At 38.5% G+C, this 13,775-nt stretch overlaps 1 protein-coding gene across 6 annotated transcripts in view; it reads left to right on the top strand.

Moving 5' to 3' along the window:
- The window catches only part of CPB1 (carboxypeptidase B1), a gene marked incomplete at its 3' end in the record, with an annotated part of 56,053 nt that extends 45,182 nt beyond the window's left edge, over positions 1-10,871 (top strand). For all 6 annotated transcript variants that reach the window (XM_082056609.1, XM_082056613.1, XM_082056614.1 and 3 more), the window contains 5 exons: positions 93-203; positions 302-392; positions 913-1,115; positions 9,393-9,477; positions 10,684-10,871. In XM_082056609.1, the coding sequence (XP_081912735.1) occupies positions 93-203; positions 302-392; positions 913-1,115; positions 9,393-9,477; positions 10,684-10,871 (678 nt within the window). The remainder of the gene's footprint in view (positions 1-92; positions 204-301; positions 393-912; positions 1,116-9,392; positions 9,478-10,683) is intronic.
- Between the last annotated feature and the right edge of the window lie 2,904 nt (positions 10,872-13,775).

The following is a 13,775-nucleotide window of genomic DNA, read 5'->3' as shown; positions in this document are numbered from 1 at the left end:
TAATTCCTGATCCAGTCCCAGGCCTCTAAGTACACACAGGAGATACAGATCTACAAAGGCATCATCAGCTTTTTCTACTTTTCTCTGACTAGGCTGTTGAGACCTATGGAAGAGATACCGTCATGACCAGACTTCTCGACAGTTTGGACTTCTATGTTTTGCCTGTTCTTAATATTGATGGTTACGTTTACACTTGGACAAATGTAAGTACATTCTTGTTTCTCAACAACAGTGTTGCTGGAAGAGACAACTGTTAGAACTTTCTCTTAGGTTTGATCTATGCTTCATCATTGTATTTCAGGACCGCATGTGGAGAAAGACACGCTCTAGAAATGCTGGTAGTTCTTGCATTGGTACAGATCCCAACAGGAATTTTAATGCTGGCTGGTGCAGTAAGTGTCTCCTAACAGTAACTGTGAGTGATCATACAGACATGCAATAGCAAAGATGTTTGATTATGTAGACTTTCCTACCTGATGGTCCAGCTCAAGCTTGAGTGAAGACCACCAGTACAGTACTGTGAGCTTGTGTTCAATTGCTGGAGCAGTTTTGAGCAAAACACAGTTTCGTTACTAGAATCGTCAATATGGCTACTTCTATGACCGTATCTATGCACACATGTGTGCATAGATACACACACACATTTGGATGAGTTCAGAACAGAAACTGAAAGAGTTTCCTTTTGGTCAGTTTCACTCAGCAGAGAGGGATCTCTTTTGAGTGGTTTCCACTTCTCTGTTTCTTGGAAACATCCTAGAAATGGGGGAGATGTGCAAGGAGAGGACTTTTAAGTACTGAAGCAAATCAAAATCTCAACATCACTTACATAATATAAAAAATAGTGTAACATGACTCTCCTAACAAACAACTTTTTTTTCAATAAATACTTACAAAATTCACTTTTCTTCCCAGCTCTTGGGGCCTCAAAAAGGCCCTGTGCTGCCGACTACTGTGGCTCTGCACCCGAGTCTGAAAAGGAGACCAAGGCTTTGGCTGATTTTATTCGTGAACATCTTTCTACAATCAAGGCATACTTGACGATTCACTCCTATTCCCAGCTGCTGCTGTATCCTTATTCGTACACTTACAAATTACCATTGAATTCCAATGAACTGGTAAGTCCTTTTGTCATTTTGACCTAATGAAAAGAATAAGTAAAAATCATCACTTGCTATTTAGGTCCATTTAACTTCAAGCAGTTTCTTTAACATCTGGAAAGAACCTGTACAGCCAGTTTTTTAAAATACTTCAGTCTTTCATAGCAAGAACAAGGGAAACCATGATAGCTTCAAGATAGTTCAAGCACAGGGTAAATTTAAGCGCCTTATTTAATTTCCACATACACAATGAATTTGCCACAAGGTCAGGTTTGTCTTCCAGTCAAGCCATACAGAAATCCACTGTGCCGTACAGCACGGCTCCCTCCTGGCTCAAGAGGTTGCTGTGTACGTAGCTTTAACACATTTCATGGAAACATTATGCCCTGTAAGTCAAGCTAACTGCTTGATAGATTGTAAAAACTATGAAATGGCTGAACTGGTATCATCAACAGCAGACAAGGATCTCTGGCTACCACTTGCTACAGAACTTCAGTTCTCACCGAAGTAAAATGGTAAAACTCCTATTGATACAGGTTTAGGACAACGAGGCAGTTTTTCTCATAATTAAAATCAATTAGATACAAAACAGGTTAAAAGTTTCAGTTCTGAGGCCTTTCCAAACAGGCCTGGACTCAAAGACACCTTTTAGTTGGAAGAGGAAAGGATGAATGTGGTGGTTTAAAGGACAAAAGCTCTTTTATTTACCCTAGAGAAAGGCCCCACCCTAATGCCATTTAAGTAAAATAACAACAGTCTGGAATATATTTTTTTAATCTTTAAAACCAGAGACAGGGTTTAAAACTACTAAATGTTTATAAAAGTTGCAAACATTTTATAAGGCCGAAAATCAACAATCATGAATAATAAAATTACTTCAGTTCTCTGGCATATTAGCGATTAGAAGCTGTTGGCAGGGAAAACAACATAGCAAAACAAAACAAACAAATCTTGATTCCCCTTTTTTCCTGGATGCTGCCAAAAGTCCAAGGCAACAACACTGTGTGTTGCTCTGCTGTGCAGGTTTGACAGATTTATGAGTGCTCCCAAAGAGATGTCATGATTCTGAAGCACAAATACAAACTGGGGCCAACAGTGAAGTTTCTTGTTACATTATTTGCAGCTTAAAAGAGAGGATGAAATTAAGATGAAGATTTTGTTTTCTTAATTTATATTCCAGAAATTTTCAATTGTAATTATTCCAGGGAACTGTATGATTTCTTGTATTCAGTTTTTACAAAAGCTTTCACACATTGCAGCTCGGTGTAAAATAATAAAACAACACAAAACCCTTGAAGCTGCTTTGTTGTCAAGAACACAAAGTTCCCATGTGTTAAAAATTTGCATGACATTCTGCCCAATTTTTTGAATCAAGAGCAAATGTGATGAAACCTAACTAAAAGTACAGCATGTTTCTCACAATGTTAAATGGAAAAAGTTTACATTGAAAGCTCATTATTAAAACAATCCTTAACAATAAGAAATAACCTATGTGCTTTTCTAGGTTTTCCAATTCTTTTATTGGATTAAAATTTTATATTAGCAATGTTCTATTCTAATACACCATAGAATTTAATGAATCACTCATACTAAGGTGCTCAATTTTTTATCAATAAAAAGTCTCCTTTCCTGTCATAGAAGACAATGCTGCTGTTACCACTCAGCATAAAAAGTTAAATAGCTCAGCAATGCAGGCTATATATATGTCTCTTCAACCATTTGATTTTACTTTGAAAGTTAGCCTTTCCAACAACACTTTATCTTATATTTTAAATTGGGCACACTAAACACAGAGAGAGTTCCTTTATTTTCTGCTACAAAGCAATCACAAATCTCACCACCATGACAAGGTGACCTTATGAGTGTTTTTCACATCTTAATTAAGGGAAAATATTTCCTCTGTTGGTGATCCCAACAAAAAGACAGCAGGATCCCAGAGGTGCTCAACTTGTGTAGTATCTGATTTAAAAAGGGAAGACTTCTTGCCAAAAATCCTTCTTTTGGAGAATGATATCAGAGTAGCACCCAATCCACATTGCCTGTAGTTGGGATAAATAAAGAGAAAGGGCCAAATTCACCTCAACGTCAGTGAATTAAATAGAAAGTCAACAGGCTCTGGGTCAGGTTTGAAAATGCAGCCTTTGAGATTACTTCAAATAACTAAAACACATTCATTTAAGCTGTGAATAAAGAAAATTTAAGTTTTTCAATCAATTGTACTTGCTTGAAACGAGACAGCTACAAAAAGAAGTAATATTTTGTTTGTCAATTGTTGTTTCATGTCTAAAAGTTCTGTCTAGATTTAGAATTTAGAAAAATGCTGAAGAATGAGAATCTCAAATTTTAACAGAAATTGTTCAGGCAAATAAAAAGATTATAAATCATTTTGCAAATGAAGAAGCAACATTGGTAGTGCCATTATCTTATCTTAGATGTTATTTTTACTCTGACAGATCTAATAAATTAAAGGAAATATAGTTGCAATTTCTTATCTGTGTCAGTGAGCAACTGGACATGTGCTTAAACAAACCCTCACATGTCTGCTTAACATTAACATTTTGTTCCATTGTATGCAATTAAAGATAGCATAATACCACAGGGTTTATGCTGCATTCCACAGTTTGAAATAAAGAAGGGCACAAAAATTGAGTAATTTGAGATTAAAGCCACTAAGTCTGCAGAAGAGAAAGATTTAGAGAATACTTGTACTATCCTTTTCTGCAAGTGTACTGAACTGCACCTCAAAAGACTTTTGCTGTTCACAGCCTCAAGAAATCACCAGAAGGCATAAAACCATTCTGGTTTTTGTTTCTTAGGTAGAACAGGGCACTCACAGAGAATCCCAGTCATCCTTTATGCTCCATTGCATTGCTATAGCAAATCAGAACAGCTTCGAAGTTATTGTAACATACTTTGAGTTGGGGATTAGAACTATCACTCAACCACCCCCAGCTCTGGGATGTAAAACATTATGGAAGTCACGTATGTCTCTTCCTTTCCACAACTTCCCACCCTTCTCCTTAGATGCAAGAGGGTCTCTGAGGATCTCAACCCCACAGCTCACAGGGGTTTTCCCTCAAATTTTCTCCCTGTATTCAGGGTTGTTGTTTTGTTCCCCCTCCCGCCCTGCCCCCAGGATGTTGCACAAAACTTTCACTGTTATCCAAATAACACTTCAACAACAAAAATAAAAACATCCAAGACAAGAAAATCTAGGTCAGGAATTTCTCAGAAGTTACACAATACTCTTGTGATGACACCCTGAAAGAAAAATGTGCTCCTTTTGGTGAATCACATTTTGCCTGCTTCATAATCCTCTTGACTCATTTTTTCCTATACCCTAGACTATCACTCTGCACACAGAATACACACTTGAATCCATCTCCTACAGAGGACAGGAGCATTAGCTTGTTACAATTAAAAAATGTGCTTGGCAAGACCAGTATCTCTCCACACCCCCAAAAATTCTTTTGATCTTTATTTTACTATTCACATTTTTGTCCCCTTGCAATAAGGAACTCTGTATTTAATCACACTTTTCATAAACACTTCAGTCCGTAATTTTTAATCAGTTCATATTTTGGCCTTCGCTTTCTATTAGGTCACCCTATGCTTTTCTCGTTTTCAGCAGAAAATCCTAGATTTATCAATTCTTGCTTGTATTTGAATTGGCTCTGAACTATGATTTGATAGTGGAGAGGAATGTGCATCGTGCCCTTCCTTCCCAGGTTCCATTCCGTCTCTCAGTTAAACAACAAGCTCAGTGTCAAGTATATGTTTACAGCCAGCTCATACTCATTGTCACATTAACGTTTGTGTATCATTTCAGTTTGGCAGGCTGCAGAATATTATATTAATTTACCACCCAAGATAATTTTCTAGACACAGGATTTCAGTTTGTATTACTTGAATGCATACCAACCACATTGGTTATTGTTTCAGCTCACCAAAATTCACCTTCCACATTGAGTCAGTCTAGTATTTAATTTCCTCTTGAGTGCTTAAAATGGGATTTAGTGGAAAGTGGAGATTTGCCCAGAGTCTGTACAGCCTGCAAGAGGAGTGAATTTCAAATATATTGTTTGACTTCGTGAATATCAGTTTGATTATTTAACCTGGTTCCTGGGAGAAGTCTTTTCACTCCTGACTTTATTGCTGAAAGTGTTTAGGATATACGAAGACCTGTGTGTAAAAATTTTTGAACGGCAAAAATCCTGTCATCTAGGAGACTCGGACATACCAATGAGGAGTTGCAACCTGTGCTGTTGTTTTATCTGTGCTGTTGCAAACTCCTGTGATTGTACTACTTGTTACAAGTAAATATTAGTGAAGTCAGCTGGGAAGCACAAAAAACAGGAAAGTGGGCAGAAAGGCAATTGTTTGGAATTGGCTTCACAGCTCCTCCACCGAGTTTGCCACAACAGAACTGCTCTGTACTGACAGTCTTAAAATTGTGAAAAGGATGTTTTTAGTAGCAGCATCTTCAAGATGAAGCTCATGTATGAATGACTGAAAGGCAAGAGTCTCCAATAGGTGTAGGGCACATTCACCTTAACTCAGTCACACTGGAGACCCTCTCACCAGGGATCCATTTCTTAAACACTCTGTGAGATTGCCACAGAGAAACAGGCTTGTAAAGCAAAAGAAGCATCATACCCAAGTCCTCCATGTGGCTGGATTCCCAGGACTCTTGGGGGAGATACTTTACTATGAGCAACAACAGAATAGTGAACAAAATTACACATCAGTCATGCACTGAGGGGAGTCTGTTTTTATTGGCAAAACCAGAGGCCTCAGAAGTTTAGTTTCATTTGGACGAAGTTAACTTTGCAAATACCACATTTTCAGACTTTCATTACAGAGGAAGTTGAGGGCCCCTCAAGTAGCACATGAGACTGAGGTGAAAAATACAGTTTTCAATCTTGGGCAAATCAGTTTGCAGTGCAGTGAGGGAAGGGAGCTAGAGGTCCAGTCAATCATTCAAAAGGCTTCTCCAGTTCTCTGTCAGACCATGAAGGCAAAGGGAGTTGTCTACAAGCAGCAGCTGCATAAGCAACGTCCCCAAAGGGTTTCCAAACAGCTGCAATTTCCTGGCAAATCTAACCTGATGATACAAGAGTAAAACAAGGGAGATGCTCCCCAAAAATTACCTATTAACACACAGAAGATGCTTAGCCTCATAATTTATCTTGTTAGTTCAAAACTCCAGATGTGCTAAGAGAGGCCAGTAACATATCTTACATTAAAAGCTCATAACTAGAAAAAACAGATTTAAAGGTTGTGAATTATGTAAGATAATGGCAACTGAGAACACAGCTCTGCTGTCTCAATGGCCCATGCACTCTGTACACAAGATCAAGTAAAATATTAGTAATTGCTGGGTAAACACAGATGGGTGATTGGTGCAGGGAGCTCTAACTTCTGCTGAAATCATCAGCTCTGTGAGTTCTGCTGCACGTCAGAAGCTGAAAAGCCATTTCTGCTCCCAGTTACAAGGTATTAATTTGGAGTTATTTCTAGGACTTCAGGGCGCCAGTTGTTGCCCTGCTACTATAACTCTCAGCAAAATTTTCCATGCAAGAGAAGGATTCTTAACAGTAAAAAAAACAAAAACAAACAAACAAACCCCAACAATTCAGTTAAGCCAGTTATGCAAAGAGATGTAGAAAAATCCCTCAACAGCAAAGAGTACCCTCAAAGGTCAAAAAGATATCGATGTTTCTCCTTGCAGCTGTTTTCCAAGTAACATACAGGCTTGACAATCCAAACTACTTTTCAAAAACTAAATATCGTTTGTCCTTTTTGAAAATGCTGGGCATTATTTACATCCCTCTGCATAAATCTGCATGTTATTTCCTTTTTACAGATGGTTTTGAAAAATCGTGCTATTTAAAAAAAAATCCCATATTTTGTATTTATACTCACAAGTATGTACTTACTTTGTATTAGTCTTGCTGGTTTATACTATATTATTAAGAGGTGACTTTTGTTCCTATAAAGTTGATTTTTTTTAATATATCTTTAGGTTTTGGACTATAAAGCTACCAGGAAAGCAAATGGTAGAGTGTCGCTTAAAGGAAAAAATCAGATATCAAAACTTCTGATGAAGTTTAATTTCATAATGAAGTTATAAATGCTCAGTCATGTTTTTCACTTAAAGGGGGTCATTTAAAATACCACCTCGATCTCCCGCCTGCAGAGCTTGAGGAACTTGTTTATTTGGATTTCAAGCTCTTAACAGCTGGAAATCTCAACTGGTCTTTCTACAAATGTCTCTTTTTTACAACTTCCTGGCCTATAAAAAAACAATTCCCCCAGATAAAAAGATTTCCTGACATACTTTTCTTGGTATATGTTCTGGTATTATTTAAAGCCATCATTGGGCAGGTGAGTGAAAGGAATGTCCTATTCTTCCCAAATTGCAGCTCTGTTCTATTGTCCCTCCCATGCAGTTTAATAAGAGAGGGCAAATCCTGGTTACTAATAGATCCATACATAATATCAGACTATCTTTACAAATTTAATTTCTACTTTGCATATATTTGAAAATAGCAAGAAACAGTTTACATTTAAAAATTCATTCATTTTGAGAGATGTGACTCAATCTCAACTGTTGATTAAATGTATATGTTATAAACAAAAGATGACTGAAGAAAATATGGTATCACTAGCAGATAGTAGACTCCAACCTCTACAATTCCCTCAACATGTGTTAAAAATTATTATGGATTTTAGAAAAATCAGCCTATTAAGGGGTTCCCAACCAAACAAAACCCCAAAACAAACAAAAAAACCCAACCAACAACAAAACAAACAAAAAACAATCCCACCCTACACTCCCTCCCCTCCCAAAAAAACCCCAAACAAACAAACAAACACTGGAGGGAGCCTCGCTCCTGCCATCGCTCTGAATCCAAGATTGTGAAATGCAAAGCAACAACATTCTTCCTACAATTGCTTGTGTTTGGACAATAGAGAGGCCAGAAACAAAACCTCACATTCAGGTACAGCCAGTTTTATAGGTGATAAGCTTCAAATAGTCTTTGGTTTGCCTTGTTTAAATATTCTTTATGTGCTAAATGATCACAAATTCCTACAGCAAATTCCCATAATTCTAGGATGTTCAAAATCCAACATTTGTGAATGGGGAAATACTTTCAACTCCGCAACAAACTAGACTGCCAGTGCTAATGCGAGCATATTTTTACGCTGTTTTGTAGAAGCTGAGAAAACTTCCAACTAAGATTTTCTAAACACATTGTCCAACATGCCTTTTTGAGTAATTCACAGGAACATTTGAAGCATAAGGATGAACAGAGAATATTTTACAATATATCTTCCACTGGGAAGTAAGCCAGAGTATAACCTACAGAGAAAGAATGGGCTTGAGGAAATTCCTGGAATTTCAGCCATTCAGCTGCAAGCTATAAAGATATGGCAACCCATTGCTTATTCTTATACTAAACATCTGCTTTCAAAAATCATTCGTATTTATCATCTGCTAGTAATAGTTTTCAGGTTTTATTACCAACATGCTGTATAATGAAGAACTGGAAAAGCCACACGTTCCAAAGAAAACTCTGTAATTTTCCTTACTGCAAAGATACAAAGCTTCAGAGTACTAGTGATGGGCCTGATCCAGCCCCCACTGAAATCAGTGGGAGTTGAATGAGTCCCCCTGTGCACAGGAAATGAATTGAAATTAATGAGACTACGTATGGTTCCAGGGTAATTTATGTCTTTTCTGGCTGTTAATATTTATAAGACCTTAATCTGCTTTCACTTGTATCACTGTTCAACTCCACTGACTAAGCTGACTCTACTCTGAATTTATAGCTACAATAGAAGGAAAAGAAAGGCCATTGTATGTTCACAATTTACGGTATTGTTAGTATTCTCTAAGATTCTCTTATCTCTAAGTAAGATACCTAATTTAGTTTTAATCTTGTACAAGTTTCTTCTAAGTATAGAAAATGCTGCTACCTTTTGTCCCCTTATGTACCCAAACCCCACTGCACTCTACAGCAGGCTGTACATGGATGGAGCAACACACAGACTGGACTACACTCCCTGAAATCTTAGAGAACAAGCTCTTTACTTATAAGCTCTTTTCACAACAACAGGACAAGCTGAGCCTTGTCAGCTACCGACATCTAGTCATTCTGAGAGGTGAACAACAGTTTTCAAATAAAAACTTCTCGAGCATGGCTTTTCAATTTATTCAACAATCTAGTTGCTTAGATTCACTCAGAAAGATTCTGAAAATCTGCATTTATCATTCTTATTTGCCTACAGTATTCCATTGCTCGTGCTGCAACCGAACAGCTGTCCAGTTTGTATAATACTCAATATGAATATGGCCCAGGAGCTACAACAATCTGTAAGTACTGACCTAAATATGCTAGCCCTCTATATTAAGTGCTACTAAGCCTATCAAATGCAGTTTTCTAGTGACTCTTGCTCCTCTTCCTAAGCAGTCTCTTTTTTTCATCTGTATATACTCAGAGGTATATCTGGAATCTGTCATTTCTAGAATACGGGATGATCTATTCCTTAAGGATCCCAGGGAGTGTGTGGCCCCCTGGAAAGTAAAGTGATGTGGTAAAGTGTTTAGGAATTCCTGTCCATAGCATGAATTCCTAAATCATATGCAGCTTAGATCAAAACATAAAAATCTTGACCTGAGATTTTTCTACATTTCCAGTATCTCCAGTCAAAGTGAAAAGACGATATGAATAATGGCTTCAGCCACTCTAGCAACACAGATAATTATTTCTTTTACTTTGCATTACAGACTGAGAAATGTACTAATTACAATTCCATTCTTCTACCCTTCTTGGGAACCCAGCTGTAAGGGTATGGCCTTTGCAGTGACAAAAGCCGAGCTGAGTATGGTGCATCTAGATTTCTAGAACTTTAGTATCTCCTATGTTTAAGATCTCTTCATTTCCTTAAATATGGAAACTAATATCTTTTCACTATTTCCCTTTCCTTAAATAATTTTTAAAACAGTTTCTCCTGATGTTAAGAATATTTATGGAGGGTTTTCCTTAACAAATGTTTTGGTGATGCTTAGCAATTCTGGAGGCTCCTTCCTTAGCAAAAGAGACTGACTGCCTTCATTGCACCAGAATACTGGAAAGGGAGGTTACCATTTGTCCAGAAGAAAAACATGGAGCTGATATCCCAGATCTGCAGTTCTTTGAGATCTGTGTGAACCTCAAAAACCTACCCAGTGAGAGGGTATTTGCTTCTGCTATCGCATTTTTCTAAACCACCCCATGCAGCATGCCATCCTCCTGTTCCCCACACATTCCTCCTCTGGTCTCCCCACAATACTGATAAGGAGGGAGCAGTTTATCTTTTTTACATTTGCCTGCATGCATCAGCTAGAAGGAAGCTTGCAAATGGCCTAAAATCACAGAAGCTTTTCCATGAACAGGAAAGATCAATCAATTCACTGAATATCCCTTTTTATGTGTTCTTTCTGCATTTCTAGTTACGTTACTTGAGCCCAAAGTACATCACATTTCAATGCGTAGCCACACTTTTCCAGTTAAGCTTTACTTTGTTTCTTTATCAACAGATCCTGCTTCAGGGGGCTCTGACGACTGGGCTTACGATGAAGGCATCAAGTACTCTTTCACTTTTGAGCTCCGAGACACGGGTAGATACGGTTTTCTTCTCCCTGAATCTCAGATAAAGCCAACCTGTGAAGAGACTCTCCTTGCTGTTAAATACATTGCCGATTATGTCCTTGACCACTTGTATTAGAATGGAATTCTAAAAACTATTAAAGAAAATTTTATTCAGAGATGCTTTCCTTTTTATTCTTCCCTAACAATAGGTTTTTATCTCTCTGTACTTAATGTTTTTAGTCATGTTCTTAGTTCATCGTAGGTCAATAGATCTACAAGTTTGTCAAGATAAATTATATCTTTTAGAAAGGCAACTACTTGCAGGGGGACTAAAAAGAAACAGAACAAGAAGCTTAATCAATGTAAGGTAAAGGCTGCCTTAATGATTAAAATTATCTTTACACAGAGCAAACAGGCAGACCATTAGAACCCACACAGCCTGAATGCTGAACAGTAGGAGAATAGCCAGGTGCTTCATATCAATGCAATTTCATCCAGCCATTCATTGTCTTAATGGCAACAGTAGCAAGGAAAAGTTCACATCTCATACTATTACAATCATGTGAACTGTGATATGCTCTTGTCAATTTTCCCAAAACCCACCCTGGATTTGCCCCGTCACTGAAAACTAGTTTGGATCTGAGGTCACTGCTAGTCCGATCTGAACTCAGTGCTGAAGCTTATAATCACAAGTAGTTTTACGGATCAAGACATGATACAAATCATGCTATAAACTACCCCGCATTTAAGGCTCTCATGCTCACTACAGTAGCATTTCTCAAAATATTCTCAGAGTCCTGGTACTTCCTGGGGCCCCACATGTTCCTACTGTCCTGAGTGGAAGAACCATAAAACAGCATAAAGACTAAGTCTAGTGATAAATGATTAACTGTTTCTTTCATGAGAGGCTGTAAAGAATTATCCCCTCCCAATCAATTTTCTGTCCAGGTAATGGGGGTCTGATTGGGTCAGAGTGCGTGGGAGTGATAAATAGCCACTCTGGGCAGCTTTCTCTTGCAGCTGCAGAAAATGTGTTTGGCATTTATTAATGTGGTTTGGAACTTGCCTAATATGGGACACACTCTGCAGAAAGATGGGGAAAAACCTTATGTCAACACAGAAGCTGGCTGATCTCCCTGCCATTGCCGGAAGCTCTGAACAGAGACTTCTGCCGTCCCTTGACACTCCTGGAATTAGCACTATTCCTGACAGGCCCCGAGCTGATGCACTCAAAACAGAACACAAAATGCATCTTACAGAGAAAATGGTTCTTGCAAGAAAATCACCAATTTCAGACCTGTCAAAAACTAAGTGTTCTCCTTTTTAACCTCTTCTCTGTGGAGGGGAACTGAAAGACAAGGTCCCATTTAAAATTACTTCCATTTATATAGATAAGAAAAAGAAAGGAACACATTCACTAGCCCACTCCAGTTAGCACGGCAGCAGTTGGATGAAACTAGTCCTCACACACGACCGATCCATCTGCTCTTGATCCCTGGTGAAACTGAACCCATGTGTGAAAGTAGCACGGACTGGTAAAAAGACGTCATTCTGTCTTGCAACAGAAGTGGGGGAGAAGGATAATCAACTGTACTAAGAATAGCACAGGATGCAAACAGAACATACTGGCCAGAGCCAAAGGGCAGGAAAATAAATTTTTGAGAATATAAAAGATTTTGGCCTATTTTAACTAAGTATTAACAACCACCCAGGGACCATCCTGAGTATAACTGCATTATCTGGGAATATATCATAGGCCTCACACCAACAGCAAGGCGAATTGCTGATACTCAGCACTGTTCTAGGAAGGTCTTTGTAGGACTGCAGGCAACCAAGCACACAACAAATGCAGTTGAGGGGTAGGTGACGGCACCCAGCAGCTTCAATAGTGTTGGGGTTACCACAGTTCACTTAAAACTCTGACTCCAAGGCAGAATATGGCACTCATCTGATAGCTCTGATGTTCACAAAGTCAAATCATGGCAAGGCAGCGACATGCAGCTTTTCTGTGCTTTCTCCACAGAATGCAGCCACTAATACCTCTGGTCAAATTACATAGATTTAGAGAGGAAGAGCAATTAAACGTGATATATCATCCATGCATACATACAACTAAGAATATATGGGAGAAATTTAAGCAGGAAAGGACATTCTGCTGGCAGGTAAGCTGTTAGGGCAAAGGCACTGAAAGAAAACACAGAGAGGAAGTAAAGGTTCAGCAACAGGTCACAATGCTTCAGATTTCAGCATTGCCTACAAAAAAACGTAAGAAATCCACATGCAAACCTGATTGATAATATATTTGCAAAGATGCCATCATAATTATTTGGAACCAATTTCTCAGCTATGAAACAGTCCTTACAGAAAACCAGGAGAGACAGAGGAAAAGAAATAAAGATTCATCATATGGATGATGGAGGTACACTTTGACATTTGTAAAAGGTGGACTTCTTTAATAACCCTAAAGAAAAAATTTCACTTTTCTCCAAACTGAATCTTTTTCTTGCTTTCTAAAACCAAATAAATCCATAAAGAAACAATAAATATTTTACCAACGTTAAAAATAAACAGAACCCACCTCACAAACTCTCTACAGTTTTGCTTTTTCTTGAATTGCACAGTTTGTTGAGTCTTTACTGTAAACACCGTAAGCCTACACTGCAATTTTGTAGCATATAAGAATATTTTTAACTGTAACCATGTTTATGAAAAAAAGCCATAAAAAAACAACAAACACAAGAGGGGAGTAACTCTGCAGCCCTGACATACCCCTTACTAAGGCAGAGGGAATGGGAATTTTGTCAAGAATGGAAGCCTCTTATCAAAGGAATGCCGGCAATGCAGGCTGACAGCACGGAAGGCCGGCGGTGTCAGGCAGAGCGGTGCCTGCAGTGCGGGGAGATGATCCTTCCCTGCACCCAGCCCAGGCAAGGCCACATGTGGAGCGCTGAGTCCAGCGCTGGGCTTAGCGGTTCAAGGGACAGGGACACACTGGAGTGAATTCAGCAAAGGGCCATAAAGACAATGGAGGGACTGGAGT

Source organism: Streptopelia decaocto (assembly GCF_964273445.1).
Source record: "Streptopelia decaocto genome assembly, chromosome: 6".
Taxonomy (NCBI): Eukaryota; Metazoa; Chordata; class Aves; order Columbiformes; family Columbidae; genus Streptopelia; species Streptopelia decaocto.
The sequence above is the reverse complement of the archived record's forward strand: the minus strand, read 5'-3'. Positions and strand labels throughout refer to the sequence as shown.